The sequence below is a fragment of the Schistocerca serialis genome, chromosome 8, assembly GCF_023864345.2.
Source record: "Schistocerca serialis cubense isolate TAMUIC-IGC-003099 chromosome 8, iqSchSeri2.2, whole genome shotgun sequence".
Classification (NCBI taxonomy): domain Eukaryota; kingdom Metazoa; phylum Arthropoda; class Insecta; order Orthoptera; family Acrididae; genus Schistocerca; species Schistocerca serialis.
In genome coordinates, this window is record NC_064645.1 from 46,529,456 (window position 1) to 46,550,194 (window position 20,739).

General features: G+C 42.7%; 1 protein-coding gene across 1 annotated transcript in view; it reads right to left on the reverse strand.

Annotated features, from left to right (window-relative positions):
- Nucleotides 1-20,739, reverse strand: part of LOC126416336 (uncharacterized) — a 586,934-nt gene that overhangs the window by 197,660 nt on the left and 368,535 nt on the right. The window contains exon 15 of the mRNA XM_050084004.1: nt 6,513-6,711. Coding sequence (XP_049939961.1) covers nt 6,513-6,711 — 199 coding nt within the window. The remainder of the gene's footprint in view (nt 1-6,512; nt 6,712-20,739) is intronic.

A 20,739-nucleotide genomic window follows, 5' to 3' on the forward strand; every position in this document is an offset into this window, starting at 1 on the left:
TAAGTAATGTGAGTTATTATTCAGATTAGTCATTGTTTTAAAACATATTTACAGTAACGACATGTGTTTAAAATCATAAATTTGCCCACAATTCTGTTCTTAAAAATTCATCAGTCGGTACTTAACATTGTTTACTTGGAAACTGAGTGCACTTGAGATGAGCTACCACTAACTTTCCACTGTTTACTTGCTGGACGAATTAATGCAACATTACTGTGATATCTCTCAAAAACAGAAATTTAAAAGGTTCGAACTGTTGCAGTGTTTGACACTATAATTTGCGTTAGCAATTTTAGCAATAACAAGCTATAACAACCTCAAAACTTACTCCATCATTCAGCATAATAGAAAACTAATTTTAGTAACCTCATCACAGCAGCTCATGAACAATGTTAAGGGTGGTCCTTAACGTGTCTCGTTCCACATCCTGACACGCAAATTTATGTAAACAATGATGAGCGACTCTATTTAATATCGTTTGTTTGCCTAAACAGATGTTCTCATTTACCTCATTAGCAACAACTTTTTAAGCACATTTGTGTTCAGGAGTATATTGTGGGTCTTTATCAACGTTGTCCTCAGATCCGTGCAAACCGTTCCTGAAAACCAATTTCCTGCCACGAACATTGCACGCGTTACTGCTACTGGCCTCTTTGTTTTTGGCACTTACTACTGTTTACACTTACATATGCCGACAGAATTGTCATTAGCGAGAATTTTAAATTAGAAATAACGCGCCAGTTATCGGTTTACAGTGGAATTTTCAAATAATATGAATAAAGCCCACCATGTACCAGGTTTCACGTGCAATAACTCTGCTTCTCGTGGATCCTCTCTTACCACTGCTTGTAGCAGTTACAGAGTCACCTGCGTAACGGAACTATCAGTTGACTGTCATATAATATATGAAAGTAAACTTGGCATGTAGATTGGCGATATTGTCCGAAACCGATAATTTTGAAATAAAAGCAGCGTCATTTTCATGTCTTCCGTTGGTGGTCAGTTGCTTCTACAGGGAAAAAAATCACAACACCAAGAAATAATTAATGTACAGTAATGAAATTCCCGGTATACGTATGTCTACATAACATAACTTAGGTGATTAACATCGCAAGACCACAGATTAACGTAAGCTCGAGATATGCCATTGCAGATTTGAAGTGGCGGTACATTAATAACCGGCGTAACGGCCAGAATATTGAATGCAAACATGCAAACGTGGAAGGGTTTCGTTGTACAGGTGCTGGATGTCAGTTTGTGAAATGGAGTTGCACGCGTGTGGCACTTGGCCGGCCAATACAGGGACGGTTAATGCCGGTTGTGGATGATGCTGGAGTTCCAGTTCAATGATATCCAGTATGTGGTCGATTGCAGGCAGATCCGGTGATCAAGCAGGCCAGGGCATGTTGGGTTACAACAGCAGTATGTGGACGAGCCTTAGCCTGTTGGAAAACACCCCCTGGAATTCTGTTCATGAACGGCAGCAGAACACGTAGAATAACCAGATCGGCATGAGATTTGCATCCAGGGTGCGTGGGATAATCTCGAAAACGCTTCTACTGTCATGCGAAGTCGGGTCCCAGACCGTGACTCCAGGTGTAGGTCCAGTGTGTCTATCACGCAGACAGCTTGGCTGCAGGAGCTCAACTGGACTCCTAAACACACAGCCATCACTGACAACGAGGGAGAACCAGCCTTCGTCAGAAAACACAACGGAACTCTACCCTGCCTTCCAATGAGCTCTCGCTCAACGCCAGTGGAGCAGCAAATGGCGGTGGTTTAGGATCAGTGGAATGCAAGCTTTAGAACATTTGGCTTGCAGCTGTCCTCGGAGTAACCGATTCGTGACAGTTCATTGCGTCACTGTGGTGCCCACTACTGATCAAATTGCTGCTGAACATGCAGTACGATGTGCCAGATCCGTAAGCTGGAAACCGATGGTCTTCCCTCTCGGTAGTGCAACTGGCCGTCTGGGGCCCGATCTTCTTGTGACCGTACATTCTCCTGACCGCCTCTACGGGCAATAACGTAGAACGGCTAGGCCTACATTGCTGCCAAGTCTATCTGCAGTGTCGCAAAAGGAACATTCAACTTCCTCTAGCCCTATTACGCGACCTCGTTCAAACTCAGGGAGGTGTTGAGAATGGCGTTTTTGTCGCCTTAAACGCATTCTTGAGCAGTATCAACTCACTACATCTAATATCAAAGGTAACTAACGCTTACGACCGTTACAGCGTGTATTTAAAGCAAACCTGATTTACGTCCTCATAGTGGCGATACTAGCGCCATTCTTATGCGACTGGCTTGAAATCTGAATACACGTCATCTTTCAGATGTAGAAACACGCCTACCGATTTTCGTTTATAGCGCATTTATGATTTCCCAGTCTGAAGTTATCACTCGGACTGATAAATCTAAAGGGTGTTACAAAAAGTTACGGCCAAACATCCTGGAAACATTCCTCACACAAAAAGAAAGAAAATATGTTATGTGTACATGTGTCCGGAAACGCTTACTTTCCATATTAGAGCACATTTTATTACTTCTCTTCAAATCACATTAATCATGGAATGGAAACACACAGCAAAAGAACGTACCAGCGTGACTTCAAACACTTTGTTACAGGAAATGTTCAAAATGTCCTCCGTTAGCGAGGATACATGCATCCACCCTCCGTGGCATGGAATCCCTGATGCGCTGATTGCAGCCCTGGAGAATGCCGTACTGTATCACAGCCGTCCACAATACGAGCAAGAAGAGTCTCTACATTTGGTACCGGGGTTGCGTAGACAAGAGCTTTCAAATGCCCCCATAAATGAAAGTCAAGAGAGTTGAGGTCAGGAGAGCGTGGAGGCCATGGAATTGGTCCGCCTCTACCAATCCATCGGTCACCGAATCTGTTGTTGAGAAGCGTACGAAAACTTCGGCTGAAATGTGCAGGAACTCCATCGTGCATGAACTACATGGTGTGTTGTACTTGTAAAGGCACATGTTCTAGCAGCACAGGTAGAGTATCCCGTATGAAATCATGATAACGTGCTCCATTGAGCGTAGGTGGAAGAACATGGGGCCCAATCAAGACATCACCAACAATGCCTGCCCAAACGGTCACAGAAAATCTGTGTTGATGACGTGATTGCACAATTGCATGCGGATTCTCGTCAGCCCACATATGTTGAGTGTGAAAATTTACAATTTGATCACGTTGGAATGAAGCCTCATCCGTAAAGAGAACATTTGCACTGAAATGAGGATTGACACATTGTTGGATGAACCATTCGCAGAAGTGTCATAGGCTGGAATGTTCCGTGCTCCCTAAGACGCCGATCAATTGCTTCGAACGTCTTCCTGTCGGGACACCTTCGTTCTGGAAATCTGTCTCGATACAAACGTACCGCGCCACCGCTATTGCACCGTGCTAATCCACGGGCATCTGCCAACTTCGCATTTGTAAACATTGCACTGACTGCAAAACCACGTTCGTGATGAACACTAACCTGTTGATGCTACGAACTGATGTGCTTGATGCTAGTACTGTAGAGCAATGAGTGGTATGTTAACACAAGCACCGAAGTCAACATTACCTTCCTTCAATTGGGCCAACTGGCGGTGAATCGAGGAAGTACAGTACATACTGACGAAACTGAAATCTCTAACATGGAAATTAAGCGTTTCCGGACACATGTCCACATAACATCTTTTCTTTATTTGTGCGTGAGGAATGTTTCCTGAAAGTTTGGCCGTACCTTTTTGTAACACCCTGTAGAAGCATTAGTCGAACCACGCTCCAACAAAAAACAGCAACTGACTGGCAGAAAATAATGCTCTTTTGCACAAGGAAGGATCGTGGAAATCTCGATATGACATGTATGTCCAGCTTTGACACTGTTTCATTAACCGAAAACTAAATGTCGATATTGCTAAATGAACTTTGGTCACAATGTAGGTTCACTTTATCCCACATACTCTCTTGTTGATATAACCTTCTGTGCCTCTCGCTCTGTTACTGAGCTGGAAAGACTTGAACGAATCTGCGAGTGAGATTGGTATCCTATTGTGGTCACTTTGACGGGCACTAATGACCTCGTGTTTCGCGCCTTAAAACACCATTCACATCATCTACGCAATACATTACTTTTAGAACGAGCTTGCCTGCAGCCTCCACATAACCTGCCTCTAGAAAAATGGAAATATAATGAAAATGACAGAAAATTATATTTAGCATGGGTAAAAGAGGAAATAAACAATGCCCCTCCCAATCTTTTTGGGTGGACAGCACATGACTTGCTCATGGACGCATTACGAAATTAGCCTCAAAAATAGTGTTGAAAATTGTTCTCCACCCATGAAACAAGCAGTCCGTGACAAGAAATTGCCTGCATTACCCTCTAGGTATTACTTTAAAGAGATCATCACTACGAGAATTTAGACAGTAATGCCACGGGCATACGGCAGAGAATTATGAAGTTTAGAAACAAAAAGGAAAATTGCTCACAGTGTACGAGTCACTCACACAATCATGCTTCCATCTGATAAGCCGCAAGCAATATCATTGTATGTCACTGTGCCGGGTCACTTCTTGTGCACTTCCATTAACATAAGAGAACTTCAACTGGAATTTAAGTAAACGTATAGTACCATGACTTTGACAGGCGACATTTGTTACCTGGTTATTTAATATTTGTCATCAGAGGCATCACAATATATGCTACTCGTCTTCAATTAAACCAAGCCTACAGAGACTCTCTGAGCGAGAAGGGTCACCAGAATTTTTGTGCCCACAATAAAGCAAGAAAAAGAGGCTGGTCACTAGTTGTTGCAAACAAAGTGGTCTAGGCACATGCGTCTGCAGTAATTTGCAGTTAATTGATAAAAGAAACTAGAACGATGGAATAACATTTTTCCCGAGACGTATGAGTCTCAGCTCTACCTTCAATAAGGACAGAAGCTTAAACAATGAATTAAAATTTGTGTCACAGCCGGGACTTCTACTCAGGTCTCCCGCACACGAGGCAGGTGTGCTGGCCATTATACCAGCATAGCGTTCTGACTGTCGCAGTTGCACGGACTACCTAACTCCAACACCCTCCTTAACACAAATTCAAACCTGCAGCCCTTTTTTCCTTTCAACGTTGTCACTATTGCCGAGGCCCTCCGACATTTGAATAGAACCCCAGCTTTGCACAAAATGGGGAAAACTAGAATGCAGATTATTTTCGCCAGGCATTCACAGAACCGTCAGAGAAGGATGACAGGATTTGAAAACCTTGCATGGCGCTCCTGAAATATCCTTTCTGATCTGAGCTGCACTCGTGCTTTCATTGCAGATGTCTTCAGACTGTTGCTTCACACTTGTTGTGTACACATTTGGTCCACTTCTGGGATAGTCGTCCTGTGTAGAATCCTGCAACGGCTTGGCACGCTTCAACCCAATACCATATACAAGGTCACTGCTGGAAGTGAAACCTGTGTAGCTCCGACATTTCAACCATCACGAAATTCATAGCACATACGCTCCAACAGCCACATCTCTCCACTGCATCTGGTCTGAGCTCTTATCTGGATGGTGGAAGAAGACCCCAGGGAGTTAACGTGGGCTTGACGTGAATTTGTACACGTCTCTATGGCAACGTGTGAGTGTTGGCGCAGTTCAAAAGGCGACAACTGCATTCAGTCACGTAGCTTCGGTGCTGCCAGCAGCGTTCTCCACTTCGCAGTCAGAAGGTGGCAACAGCGTGCCCAACCGCCAGCGTTCTTCCTCCAACGTATGACGTGTACATCACGCCCACACTCTACTTCACTGTTGACTGATAAAAAAATGCGCTGATCATACAACCGTCCAGATCCCAGACTGTAGTATTAGCTTTCCAGTACGTGGAGAACCGTGCTGCTACGTTGCCATAAAACATGGAACGATATCAGTAATGGCAACCGTCAGATTCCTCGGCCTAATGTTATGTCAACTTCAGGCATAGAGTACTTACGTCATACATCTTGTTAGGAGTCAAATTTCCCTGTGGACTGACACATTTTTGCTGGGAGACACATCCCGCCCTATTGTACCCATTGCTAGTATGGACAAACTTGAAGGATAGTGAGATCTTTTACCATAGACATATCAAGCTAACATTTGCCAAATTAGATTAAATGCAAAGTTTGTGCCTTAAATAGCGACCAATGCTCTGCTATTGACAGTAGGATATATATTTCTTTATTTCCGGCTCAGTCAAAACGGACCTCGCGTTGTAAGGAGATGTGTCGATTATAAACATAAATATGTTTTACCATTTCTGTGCTCTTTCTCATTGTAACACAAATACCGATTCCAGCAGTTTCTATTTAATAGCTTAAGCAAAACTTTATTTGCTATTTTTCAGAAGATCCAGATTAAGCAGATGACTTGCTGACCCTGATGATCGTTCTCTCTGCATTTCCATCACTTCAACCTGAGATTTTCTGAGATACAACAAAAAGTGCATGAAGGCAGGGCGATTTGCTATCTTTAAACTTACCTATGCATTTAGTTCTTGCTTTACTTTCTGGCACATCTATTTGGTAACTACCACCATCCTTATCAATGAGAATAGCTCGGATTTCATAGTTTTTCCCAGGAAGTAACCCCAAAATTTCTGATTCTGCCGTGATTCCCAGTTCTGTTCCATTGGGAATTACTCTTGGAGATAATTTTGACCAAACATTTTGTTTCTCTTCCTGTAAAAAAGAAACGTATAAGATTTGTAACTAAATAATTATAAAATGTTATCTGATTTTCACATAATTCAAAGTCAGAGGCTCAGAAGGCTAATACACATTCTCCATGCCATCGTTGTGTAGTTTATCAAAAAGTATTAAATACTTTGACCATGGTGACAGTGAAGGGTAACAAGTTTACTTACTTAACGACTTACCGAAACTCATGCTCAAAATCGAATCATTCAACAAAGAGGCAACACAGCGAGAACGTATAGGAAACATGAAAAATTATCACCAATGGCTGAGCATATGTACGTAGAGTTAACGATGTAACTTAATGTACTCCCAAAAATAATGTATTCCAGAAAGAACAGAACATAATAGTGTAATGGTTATCGCTTCTTTGGCAATACCCCTAATGGTATGTATAACGATGCTGCTCAGTAATCAGGCTCATTTGTGTCGAGATAATAGAAGAAAAAACTAGTACATTAACAAAATTGTTACTTATTAATATTATATAAATTTATAGTAAAACCTGTGGGTTGCATTTGTCAAAAAATCAGTACAGATGAACAATTTAACTTCTTATAAAATATATTCTTGAAAACAGGAAGACATAGTAGCCACTGCAAAGTGAAGTGAAGTGTACATAGAAGATGGAGCTTAATAAAACTGAGAGGAATAGTAATAATGACAATTTAAGTTGCTCCAAATCGTTTCGCTCTTTTAGCATCCGAAAGAGGTTAATGCAACGAGCAACCAGATTCTCATGGGGTAGGACTCAGATGACTATTGATGATATGAGCGCACTGACAGAGATACAAACACATCCATACAAGAGACCGCTTTATGGTAAGTACCTGAATATCGTGCAGGGCCCACGCGAGTACGCAGAAATACCACAACTTAATGTGGCATGGACTAGACTAATGTCTTAAGTCATGCTGGAGAGAACTGACACCATGACTCCTGCAGGGCTGTCCGTAAGTCCGTAAGAGTACGAGGGGTTGCAAATCTCTTCTGAACAGCACGTTGCAAGACATTCCAGATATGCCCAATAATGTTCATGCCTGGGGAGTTTGATGGCCGGCGGAAGTGTTTAAATTCAGAAGAGTGTTATGGAGCCACTTTGTACCAATGCTGAATGTGTGGGATCTCGCATTGTCCTGCTGGAATTGCCCAAGTCCGTCGGAATGCACAACGGAAATCAATAGATGCAGATGATCAGACAGGATGCTTATTTGCGTGTCACCTGTCAGAGTCGTACATAGACATATCAGGGGTTCCATGTCACTTCAACTGCACACGCCCCACACCCTTACAGAACCTCCACCAGCTTGAACAGTCCCCTGCTGACATGCAGGGTCCATAGATTCACGAAGTTACCTTCATACCCGTACACGTCCATCTGCTAGATAAAATTTGGAACGAGACTCGACCAGGCAACATGTGTCCAGTCATCAACAGTCCAATGTCCGTGTTGACGGGTCCAGGCGAGGCGTGAAGCTTTGTGTCGTGCAGTCATCAATGGTACACGAGTGGACTTCCGCCTTCGAAAACCCATAGCGATGATGTTTCGTTGAATGGTCTGCACGCTGACACTTGTTGATGGCCCAGCATTGAAATATGCAGAAATTTACAGAAGGGCTGCATTTCTGTCACGCTGAACGATTCTCTTCAGTGGCCTCTGCTCCAGTTCTTGCAGGATCTTTCTCCAACCGCAGCGATGTCGGAGATTTTATGTTTTACCACATTCCTGATATGGATAGTGCACTTGTGAAATGGTCGAACTGGAAAATCCTCACTTCATCGCTACCTCGGAGGTGCTGTGTCCCATGGCTCGTACGTCGACAATAATACCAGGCTCTGTTGTTGTTGTTGTTGTGGTCTTCAGTCCTGAGACTGGTTTGATGCAGCTCTCCATGCTACTCTATCCTGTGCAAGCTTTTTCATCTCCCAGTACCTACTGCAACCTACATCCTTCTGAATCTGCTTAGTGTATTCATCTCTTGGTCTCCCTCTACGATTTTTACCCTCCACGCTGCCCTCCAATACTAAATTGGTGATCCCTTGATGCCTCAGAACATGTCCTACCAACCGATCCCTTCTTCTGGTCAAGTTGTGCCACAAACTTCTCTTCTCCCCAGTTCTATTCAATACCTCCTCATTAGTTACGTGATCTACCAATCTAATTTTCAGCATTCTTCTGTAGCACCACATTTCGAAAGCTTCTATTCTCTTCTTGTCCAAACTATTTATCGTCTACGTTACACTTCCATATATGGCTACACTCCATACAAGTACTTTCAGAAACGACTTCCTGACATTTAAATCTATGCTTGATGTTAACAAATTCCTCTTCTTCGGAAACGCTTTCGTTGCCATTGCCCGTCTACATTTTATATCCTCTCTACTTCAACCATAATCAGTTATTTTACTCCCCAAATAGCAAAACTCCTTTACTACTTTAAGTGTCTCATTTCCTAATGTAATTCCCTCAGCATCACCCGACTTAATTCGACTACATTCCATTATCCTCGTTTTTGTTGATGTTCACCTTATACCCTCCTTTAAAGACACTGTCTATTCCGTTCAACTGCTCTTCCAAATCCTTTGCTGTCTCTGACAGATTTACAATGTCGTCGGCGAACCTCAAAGTTTTTATTTCTTCTCCATGGGTTTTAATACCTACTCCAATTTTTTGTTTCCTTTACTGCTTGCTCAATATACAGATTGAATAACATCGGGGAAAGGCTACAACCCTCTCTCACTCCCTTACCAACCGCTTCTTCCCTTTCATGCCCCTCAACTCTTATAACTGCCATTTTGTTTCTGTACAAATTGTAAATAGCCTTCACTCCCTGTATTTTACCCCTGCCACCTTCAGAATTTGAAAGAGAGTATTCCAATCAGCATTGTCAGAAGCTTTCTCTAAGTCTACAAATGCTAGAAACGTAGGTTTGCCTTTCCTTAATCTTTCTTCTAAGATAAGTCGTAGGGTCAGTATTGCCTCACATGTTCCGATATTTCTACAGAATCCAAACTGATCTTCCCCGTCGTCGGCTTCTACCAGTTTTTCCATTCGTCTGTAAAGAATTCGCGTTAGTATTTTGCAGTTGTGACTTATTAAACTGATAGTTCGGTAATTTTCACATCTGTAAACACCTGCTTTCTTTGGAATTGGAATTATTATATTCATCTAGAAGTCTGAGGGTATTTCGCCTGTCTCATACATCTTGCTCACCAGATGGAAGAGTTTTGTTAGGCCTGGCTCTCCCAAGGCTGTCAGTAGTTCTAATGGAATGTTGTCTACTCCGGGGGCCTTGTTTCGACTCAGGTCTTTCATTGCTCTGTCAAAATCTTCACGCAATATCATATCTCCGATTTCATCTTCATCTACATCCTCTTCCATTTCCATAATATTGTCTTCAAGTACATCGCCTTTGTATAGACCCTCTACATACTCCATCCACCTTTCTGCATTCCCTTCTTTGCTAGGAACTGGGTTTCCATCAAAGCTCTTGATATTCATGCAAGTGGTTCTCCTTTCTCCAAAGGTCTCTTTAATTTTCCTGTAGGCATTAACTATCTTACCCCTAGTGAGATAAGCCTCTACATCTTTAAATTTGTCCTCTAGCCGTCTCTGGTTAGCCATTCTGCACTTCATTATCACGAATATTTGACTCTCGATTGACTTGAAACATCGTGGCGGGTTAAAACTGTGCCAGACTGAGACTCGAACTCGGGACCCTTGCCTTTCGTGAGAAAGTGCTCTACAGACTGAAATACCCAAGCAAGACTCGAGACCCTTCCCCAGAGCTTTGCTCCCGCCAGTACTTCGTCTCCTAATCTCCAAACTTCACAGAAGCTCTCCTGCGAAACTTGCAAGACTTTCATTCCTGGAAGGAAAGACACTGAGGAGAGACGGCTTGCTCAGCCACAGCCTGGGCGATGCAGCCAGTGTGAATTCCTCGCTCTGCAGGGAAGTGCGGTGGCGAGCGATGCCTCCGACCGCGGCCCACCCCCCTGTCCTCTCTCTACTGCAGTTTCGCTGAGTGAGCTGCTACTTTTGTGGCCCTTTTTGTTTTCTTTTGTTCACGGCCAAGGAAAGTATAAAGGATACTTTCTTACTCACTGGTCATACCGGACTCGAGAGTCCATTACCGCAGCAACGTAAATTCGTCATCTGTCCCTGTCTTGGGCTATTTCCTTCCATTTACCTTCAATACCTAGGCTCCTCAAATTGTCCTCCCATCTACGCCTCGGTCTCCCCAAAGGACGTTTTCCCTCTAGGTGCCCTACCAGTACTCTGCGCGCTGCCCTGCCCTCATCCATTCGAGCTACGTGACCCGCCCATAGCAGCCTACGTGATTTAATAATACTGATTATGTCAGAGCTTGAATAGAGTTCGTGAACCAGCAAAGTAGATAGGATGTGCATAAAAATACGAAGATGCAGTTTTTGAAACTATACGAACCTGCTGATGTTTCACAGTTTAATTGTAAAGAATACTATTTACAGCCAGTGAGAGACCAATGCTGTATTTAGCGTCTCATGGGATACCGTTTTTGCAAGATGTTTCAGCTATAGCTGTCAGCTGTCGACACTACAGACGTGAAGCACACGGGTGCTGAATTTCGATGCGCTATGGTCTATCTACGGATGTGCTGTCATTTTCCTCATAACTCTTTCCGAATTTTATGTGATAGGTGTCGTTGTTTGTGGTGTGCTATAAGTACATTGTACTGCATTGTTGCATCTATGTTGCACATATAGCAGAAACACTGGCAACGACGTCCCAGGAAACGGCCCAAATTTTGTCGAAACAGATGGCCAAACAGCAGAGAAATAACGTCGCACTACAAAGCTGCGTAGACGTTTTAAGGTCAGATAGTGAGCAGAATGTTTCAGTCGGTATAACTGTCCTTTCTGTGGATTTCGAGATAAACAAACAGAGGATGTGTCAGCACTTGTTTACAATCTACAAACAGCGGCTAGTCTGGCTAACTGGCTAGTGGACTTGTGTTAACATAGGGCTACCAGGGGGCAACAGGCGCGCTGGTGCAGTTTGTTAGTGCAGGCTGCCGACATCAGGGCCATGTATGCACTCAGGGGCAACGCTATTGTTCTCCTTTGGTTGACAGGTACTTAACCTATCGATCTCCTTTGACTGGCAGGTCCTTAACCGATTGTTCTGCTAAAAGGATCTTTCCTTTTGTTTGATAGGCACTTAACGTATTGCCCCCCTGACTCCCCTCTCCACTCAGGAAACCTCTCCCCTTGCTGCTACAGGTACAGTTTCAGGTCTGAGTTATTGGAAAAGCCCCTCTCACTCTTATAAATCTGATTGACTACTTCATTAAATTGATTAATAAATTAACCTCTCCTCCTCTGGTAAACCCCCATCCCGTCCCACCCTCCCTCACAGAAACTGGAGGGAAAAAAACACTCAGTTGATCGGTCATTTGGAGGGAAATCGATTGCTGTGTATGGAATATTGTTTAAACAAATTAGACAATGTGTGTTATATTGTTTATTTCAACAATTTGGAGGAATGAAGGCAGTGTATGGAATATATGGACACTGGTGGAGAGGAAGGATCTCATAAAAGTAAATTAAACAGTATATTGTTTATTAATAAAAAATTCAGTTTGTAGCGTTGGATCTCTCTTGCTCATCATTCTCTGCTGTTTGGAAACACGTAGGTCCTGTAAGAAGTAATTGCATGGGGCAAACATGTTGCATAATCTAATGTTCAGCACTGCACTCTGGGTGTCTTAACCTAATATATCGCCCTTTGTAGGCACTTAACCTATCGTTCTTTTAAATGGTTTTCCATATCACCCCCATTTCCTTAAACTATTGTACCGCCTTTGATACCAAATTAAGTAATTAGTTACGTCCTCCCACCATTTTCTGATACGCTTTTCAAATTTCACATCCTTTTGAACGCCATTTCTGGCGTACTCTTCTTTGTCACCCACCCCATTAAACTATTTCACTGTGTTTTAAATAAAACTGTGCAAATTAACCTATTGTTCTGCACTTAACCTGCTGTTCAGCTTGATGTCACCCACTCACGCACACCCTCCCCTTAACTACTGTACCGCTAACACCACGTTGATATTAAAAAATTATGAAAATTAATTAAATTGATATTCTTCGCATGTATGGGGTAGTTTTTTTTTAATTTGGAGCATCCTATTGGTCAGTGAAATCGATGGAATATAATTTAAACAAAACATAGCTAATAAAAAACACACCCCACCACCCGACACCTGATGCTGACGCCACTGACCCCACACAGGCCCCCAGTAGTCAGGGTGCGCCAGCGGGCCCGCCAAGTGACGATGTGGCCATCAGCTACCAAGCCGTGCACAGGAGTCCGTTGAGGTCCCGCAAGCATAGTGCGGTGGCATTCCTTTCATACAGGAAACCTGAGAAATTCCTGTCGAAATATGTGTTCACCTAGACACCGTTGCAGAGCTGCGGGTCCAGCACTACAGAAATCTGTTCCAATACTTCCCAGAATAGCTCATGGTGCATTGTTCCTAGCAATCCTAACACGACACGAGAGACGCATCGGCCTCGAGCATGTGTCTTTCTGCCCAGCGAGCCAGACACATTGCCATAAGATGAGTGTGTAGTGTGGCTGGAATTTTCGGTGTCCTACAGCTACTGGTCTGGAGATGTCCTAATACCACAACGTCAGATGAGGGACAGCATCACACCAGGATGGGATGGATGGTCTGCTACAACTTGTCTTTGAACACATGAACAAAGATCTCAGAACTTTCTGTAGATAAACCCTGCAAAAGTTGTCTACAGAACATCAAATACATACAAGATTTACAAGAATATTGGGAGCCAGGAACATATTTACCAGTGTAACCACAATTAAATATTACGATTGCTACTACAGTCTGACACCGATCGATGTTCAGGTAATCCTCTTGACAGCTGTGGTTCTGGAACAAATCTCAGTATCTATAGCGCACATAATTTTCCATGTAAAAATCTCTCTCACACCCTCACGGTTATTGATGTGCTGAATCGATTCGTCCCTCACGATAGAACACACACTCATTTTCTCTGGTCGTGCCACAACATAAGCCACAGTAACATTATGCTGCAATATATACACATTTTACACAAACAGTGCGGTTATCTTTTATATCTGTACAGTGCCCGAAAAAATTATGGTATGCCTACATTCACACTGGCTATGTGTCTCGATTCTCCTCAGTCCTAGGAAATTATCTGACAAAGTCTTCGAATCAGCGCTCTTGGAAGGTGCTGAATCCTGCCAAGTTTCTCTCAAACAAGTTTTATTAAGGACAAGCGTCTGGTACTATGTGATAATGAATACCGCACCCGTGGATGTAATGCTTGGAAAGACATCACCGACAAAGGATGGCGTACTGTAGTCTAAATCACTATCGATACAACAACTTGGAAAATGCGAGGGTACGCTTAGGGGTGCCGATGAGGGGACATATTGTTACAATCGTATTGCCCGTCGTATTTGTACACTATAGCAGGTCCAGTTGAACACTTACACTGCTATATTGTGCAGCTGTTTACGAAATGAATCTATCACCACTTAGGTTCGGACATATTCCTCAGTGCGTGGAAATCACAATTCACCATGTCCAATCTAGTAAAGCAGTAAAGGAAATAAAAGAAAAATTCGGAGTCGGTATTAAAATTCATGGAGACGAAGTAAAAACTTTGAGGTTCGCCGATGACATTGTAATTCTGTCAGAGACAGCAAAGGACTTGGAAGAGCAGTTGAACGGAATGGACAGTGTCTTGAAAGGAGGATATAAGATGAACATCAACAAAAGCAAAACGAGGATAATGGAATGTAGTCAAATTAAATCGGGTGATGCTTAGGGGATTAGATTAGGAAATGAGACACTTAAAGTAGTAAAGGAGTTTTGCTATTTAGGGAGCAAAATAACTGATGATGGTCGAAGTAGAGAGGATATAAAATGTAGACTGGCAATGGCGAGGAAAACGTTTCTGAAGGAGAGAAATTTGTTAACATCGAGTATAGATTCAAGTGTCAGGAAGTCGTTTCTGAAAGTATTTGTATGGAGTGTAGCCATGTATGGAAGTGAAACATGGACGATAACCAGTTTGGACAAGAAGAGAATAGAAGCTTTCGAAATGTGGTGCTACAGAAGAATGCCGAAGATAAGGTGGGTAGATCACGTAACTAATGAGGAGGTATTGAATAGGATTGGGGAGAAGAGAAGTTTGTGGCACAACTTGACTAGAAGAAGGAATCGGTTGGTAGGACATGTTTTAAGGCATCAAGGGATCACAAATTTAGCATTGGAGGGCAGCGTAGAGGGTAAAAATCGTAGAGGGAGACCAAGAGATGAATACACTAAGCAGATTCAGAAGGATGTAGGTTGCAGTAGGTACTGGGAGATGAAGAAGCTTGCGCAGGATAGAGTAGCATGGAGAGCTGCATCAAACCAGTCTAAGAACTGAAGACCACAACAACAACAACAATCTATCCTTCCATTACGACTAGACATACATAATTTTTTTTTTCTGTCTATCAGTTATGGATGTATAAAAAAAAAATTATGATACGTCCAACTTGCACCAGCTGGGTGTCGTTTTCGCACTGCAAAGAAGCCCCCCGCCATTACGTATTTCTCGATGAATAAAGGATGTAACTACAATTTAAGAAAGCCCTAGTGTCTTTTCGGTTTGTCGATTTCGCCACTTCCACGAAATCTTTTGTTATTTTCGATACTTGTAAATCCAGCCAACACACTGTGGCGTCTTTTATATATTCATATTGGTACGAAGATGGGGTTCCTATAATTTCGACTACCTAGTTTCAACTAATTTTCCAGATTACCCAAGAACACCTTATCCTGCTAAAAATTGGTAAATAGTCTCCTATTTACGGTAATCCATTCATGTGTTTTGCATAATATATAGTGGAAAGCAGCAAAAATAGGTGACTGGGTGACCTGGAAAAGTAGTTGAAACTAGGTAATCGAAAGTATGGCAACCCCCTTTTCATACCTATATGAGGTCATAAGAAATGTACACTAGCTTTTTATATCTCTACTGCTACACTTTCGGTAGAAATGCTGTCTATGATTTGGATTCAACTGTTTCCATCCAACCACATACCTGCATTGGATCCTATGGATTAGTCCTTTAATGATTACTGCCACTAGTGAGTCATATTTCTAGCGTCTCATATCTCGAAACGGGTCACCTTTCTCGGCCCTATCTGCTGCAGTAAAATTCCAACGTGGTTTTAGGTAGTCCCTATGCATCTATCAACTGCCGCCATTTTTGCAGCTTTAGACAAGTGATCATTCCTATGTACGTCAGAACTGAACAGAAGTCGGAGAAATCTATATGTACCACCTTTTGCAACCCATGTAGAAACAGGTTAAGCTGAGTTGCTGCTACACGACTGTGTTTTGATCATTCGATGGAAATTGGAAGGAGAAGGATTTTGCTACTGCACTCTGGTGTGTCCCCAAACTACATACAAGTACTACAGATCTACGCCCCTCAGGGTCCATTCACGTCTATCACCTCCAACTTGCTATCTTCGTTATTCTGTACCATCCAACAGAGAAAAATTACGAACTATAAAAGCTCCACTAACTTCATCTGATAGAGAACTCGATAAGATTTTTATTGCATATCTCTCCTCCCATATATAAAAAACAAATACTACATGTGTGCCGGTATCGATCACATGTGACGATCCTATTAAAGACACAGCTATTGATCAACCGCACAGACCAGCTTAAAGTTTCATCACCTGTACTGTAGGAGGGTGATCGTATCCCACAGACTGTACTATAAGTTGCAAAGACACTCCATGTGACCCTGTGTCATTGTTTAAAACATTTTTTTTCTGCAGTAACACGTTTTGTATACTGCTATACTATTTTCTTTCCTGCGATGACTTCGAGGTCTGCGCCACGTTCTAAACTGACAGTAACACGTTCTGATCCATTGCCTCTCGGTGCTACCATAACACACCACACACTGGACGATTTTAAATAAAAGACAGTTGCAACTTAAGGAAACTGTAAGAGTTTCACAGCGTTGTGGAGAGTTTCCAAACTGCAGTCCAGAGGTGATTGACGACCTCTATACTTAAACTCGTGTGTCACAGTGACGGAATAGCTGATGGCTCTGCACTCCATTTCGACTGATTCCTTACATTGCAGTCATGTATGCGATCATTGCTTCGGTGCTAACCATCCCCAGGAGGTGTTGCCCCTCCACCAAAACTCTTTCTCCAACACAAACAAGTGATGTCAGTCAATCATTATGTGGTAACCAACAGTGGACCAGTGGACAGATGGGATGAAAAAGACACCGTCGATGTACTGTAATAATAAGCATCACAATTGATAGTGTCAACAATTTTGGCAAATATTCAGTAATTTCAACAATGACCAATGATGCGACAGCATGTTTCCAAATTTCAGTATCAAAGCTAAACCGCCCCTTCTCTACTTTGCAAGTATCATTGCAAATGTAGATAGATGACTGTGCATTACGTCCATTCATTGTTAATTCTCGAACACATACATCATCAAAGTATACCAGACAGCGCTCTACATATTTCTAACACTTCGAGCATAGTCCTTAATCCACGATGTATTCCTAGGTGGATGGGTGTCACAGAACATTGCCACAGTCTTAGGATAAAATTAGAGACTGAAAGTCCCCCTCGCTCTGTCTTTGACCAGCCCGCCCTGCACCACCGTCAATGGTTAAATCTGCAGCTGACCAGAAGTAGACCATCACATTCTGCATCTCATGAATGAATGGAGCTTGCCGAATCCTCACCTGTCGAAGTGCACGAGATTTCTCGAGGGGGTGGCACGTATCGGTGTATAGTAGTAGATTTGAAATTGTTGTGATGTAATAGCAGACTGTTAAGAAGAGGAAGAAAGGGGCGATTTTTATGCATGACAGAGCTCCAGACGGATGGAGTTCGAAGCATTTCACGTAAATCAACTATGCTATCAATTTTAAAGTACTGTTCTAGTGTCTGGGATCAATACCAGGAGGGTATTGGTAAGAGACAACGTAAACACATGCACTCCTAAGGCTACACAGTTCTGCACTTAAAACAGGCTATAATGTCAGATCGCTTGATTTCCCGACCTATCAGTCATGTGGAATGCAGCGCTGTTAATATTCCAATGTAGGAAATATATCTACATCCGATGACACACATCCTTCTTGCAGGTTCCTCTACGATAAATTATGGTAACAAATTGTAAAACGAAATTGGCTACTTCCTTAAAACAGTGGTTCGATGTGATATGTGCACAATGTAGCTCTCCAGAGATATATAGCAACCACTGTTCACATCCGATCACAGTTCAGAAATTATACTATGCTCGCATCAGCCCTATATAAAATGATCGTTAGTAACGGAGTATACCTCTGACAAGGAAACGGATAAACACGTAACAGTGGCGTCCAACATGTGAAATTACACTTCATGCCACCACTAACTCTGTAAACAGGACATCTGTCAAGCAGATGTGTCTCACGAACGCCTATTGCTAACTTAGAATCATCTTAGTTATGAAACTGAAGTCTCGATTTTATACCCAAGATGCAACAAGGAAATGGAATACATCGCACAAATCTTCACTTGTTTAGAGGAATGTGTCGAAACAGGATGGTCACGTTTCATCACAATGAGGTGGAAGTCCTCTGATGATGGAGAGGTTTGCTGTTAATGATCGCAGGTAGACAGCGCTCTAAGTCAAATACAGAAAACGTGGTTCTATATGAGTAGAATGCAGGCTATGTCACATGACTGATGCATCTTGACAGCAGAAAAAATGGTCAAATGACCTGCGCGAATATCTCCTTCCCTCTCTAGAATGAATCATCTGTCTGAAAATACCTCGTTACAACTCCATCTCAATTGATCACTCCATCCAGTCTCTGTTATCCTTTAAAGCAGATGCATGTAAGTTTAGAGGCAGATGGTTATCTGTTTTCCTGAAAAGCGTCAAATACAGCAGTCAACTCGTGTGTATCACTGGTACCTCAGTAAACATACAGTAGAATGCTGCCTCGACGGAAAAAGTAACTGTTTCCCTGCTTCCCTTCGCTTCCATGTCGACGTTTTCTCGGATTCCTCTTGCTGTCGCATACTGGTACCCATGTACAAGAACTGCTCTGTGCCAATCAGAAGACATGCAATTACGTCCTCAATTTCCCCACATCTCAGCGTATTTTGTCTCACTATGGAAAGTTCTGAGAAAGCAAGTGTTCAAAGGCAAGTTGAAGCAGACCATCCATCTCTGGCAGGGATGCCGTAACTCATCCACCACTGTGGCATTGGGACATACCCAGACCTGTAGCTGTAGGATACCGAAAATTCCCCCAATTTTCTCTTCGAATTCTGTTTGCGTAATTGTTCTGATTTCCCCCATCTGTGCTTAGACAGTGCTCTCTTAACAAACAACAAGAATGCTTTTATGATCAATGGTGTTTTCGCGAGCGTGCAGACACATGATGACGGCTTTTAGTGGTGAGAACGTTTAACGTTTCTGAGATGTATGTTGAGAGCAGGATGAACATCTCGCAGCCATTCGTCAGCCATGCTGGGTATGCATGCATGGCTAGATGCAGCTTGCCTGTTCCATTAGGATCGCTAGGAACAATGCACCCTGTGCTATTCTGGAACAGATTTCCTGACCTGTGACGTCAGTGTCCACAGGTATCGCGTCAGTGACGGTAAACACACATGCTGCCTGCCCAGAGGCCTCTCGCATATGGGACTGGCATTAGCGCACCTTGGATTTCTGTGACGTCAGTATAACAGTCGAAGAACTCTAACTGTATAACCGAAAATAGACGTGACTTTCACATGCTTGCTGTAGATTTTGAAGATAAATCTGTGATAACATATTTAACTTCTCGGTTAAATGTAAAGAAATGTGTGCTAGGGGGTGAAAGTTTCTATGGACATATCACAAGAACACAAAAGGCACGATCTTTAGACTCCAGCTACCATAATCGCTTCTCGGCCAGAAGTACATTCGGAAAAGATCATGCTTCTATGGTCTTAATTAGCGTGAAAAGTTTAGAATGTGTTACAATTTATGAAAAACATAAAAATTAGATTAAAGAAAAAAAAAATGTGCAGACCTTGCAGTCTATGCGAGCTAAGCAGCAGGCGATTAATTAGTGTAAGAGTAATGCATTGTGTGCATGGTGTTGCAGCGAGTGCAACAAAAGAGAGGTTAATATTATATGTAAACACGTAAATGTAAATTGGCAAGAAGTAACATACTTGAAGTTGGCCTTTAGCAGGCGGCACACCCAACAACCTTCAGCTAAGTGGATCCTAGCCCCGTATACACGGTCGGGGCGTAAAATATACTGGTCAGTTGTGCTCCCACTGGAAGAATTTCGGCCCTCATTCACCAGCACGTCCAACCAGTTACCCATAATCTAGCCTCCCACGTCAAAGATATAAACCACTTCCTTCACTGGCTCTCCGCCAACCCCAAACCTTTACCTTCTGAATTCCTAATCATCACTATTGACGCCACCTCCCTACAAACTAACATCCCTCATGACCATGGTCTTACTGCTGTTGACACAACCTTTCCCAATGTCCTTCAGACCCAATACTACACCTTACTGACTTTATCCTAAATTACAGCTACTTCTTCTGTGAAGGGAAGATATACATACAAATTCATGGCACAGCAATGAGCATCTGCATAGCACCTTTCCATGCCAACCTCTTTAGGGGCCATGTGGAAAAGCACTCTCAGCCTATTTCAGGTTCATTGATGATATCTTCATGATCTGGACTCAGGGCTGAGACACCCTATCTTCGTTCCTAACAACCTCAAGATCTTCTCTTCCATCCATTTCATCTGGTCCTCCTCTATCCAGCGTTTCACCTTCCTAGACATTGACCTCATGCTCTCTGAAGGCTACATCCACACTTCTGTAGACATTAAACCCACCAACCACCAACAGTACCTGATTTTT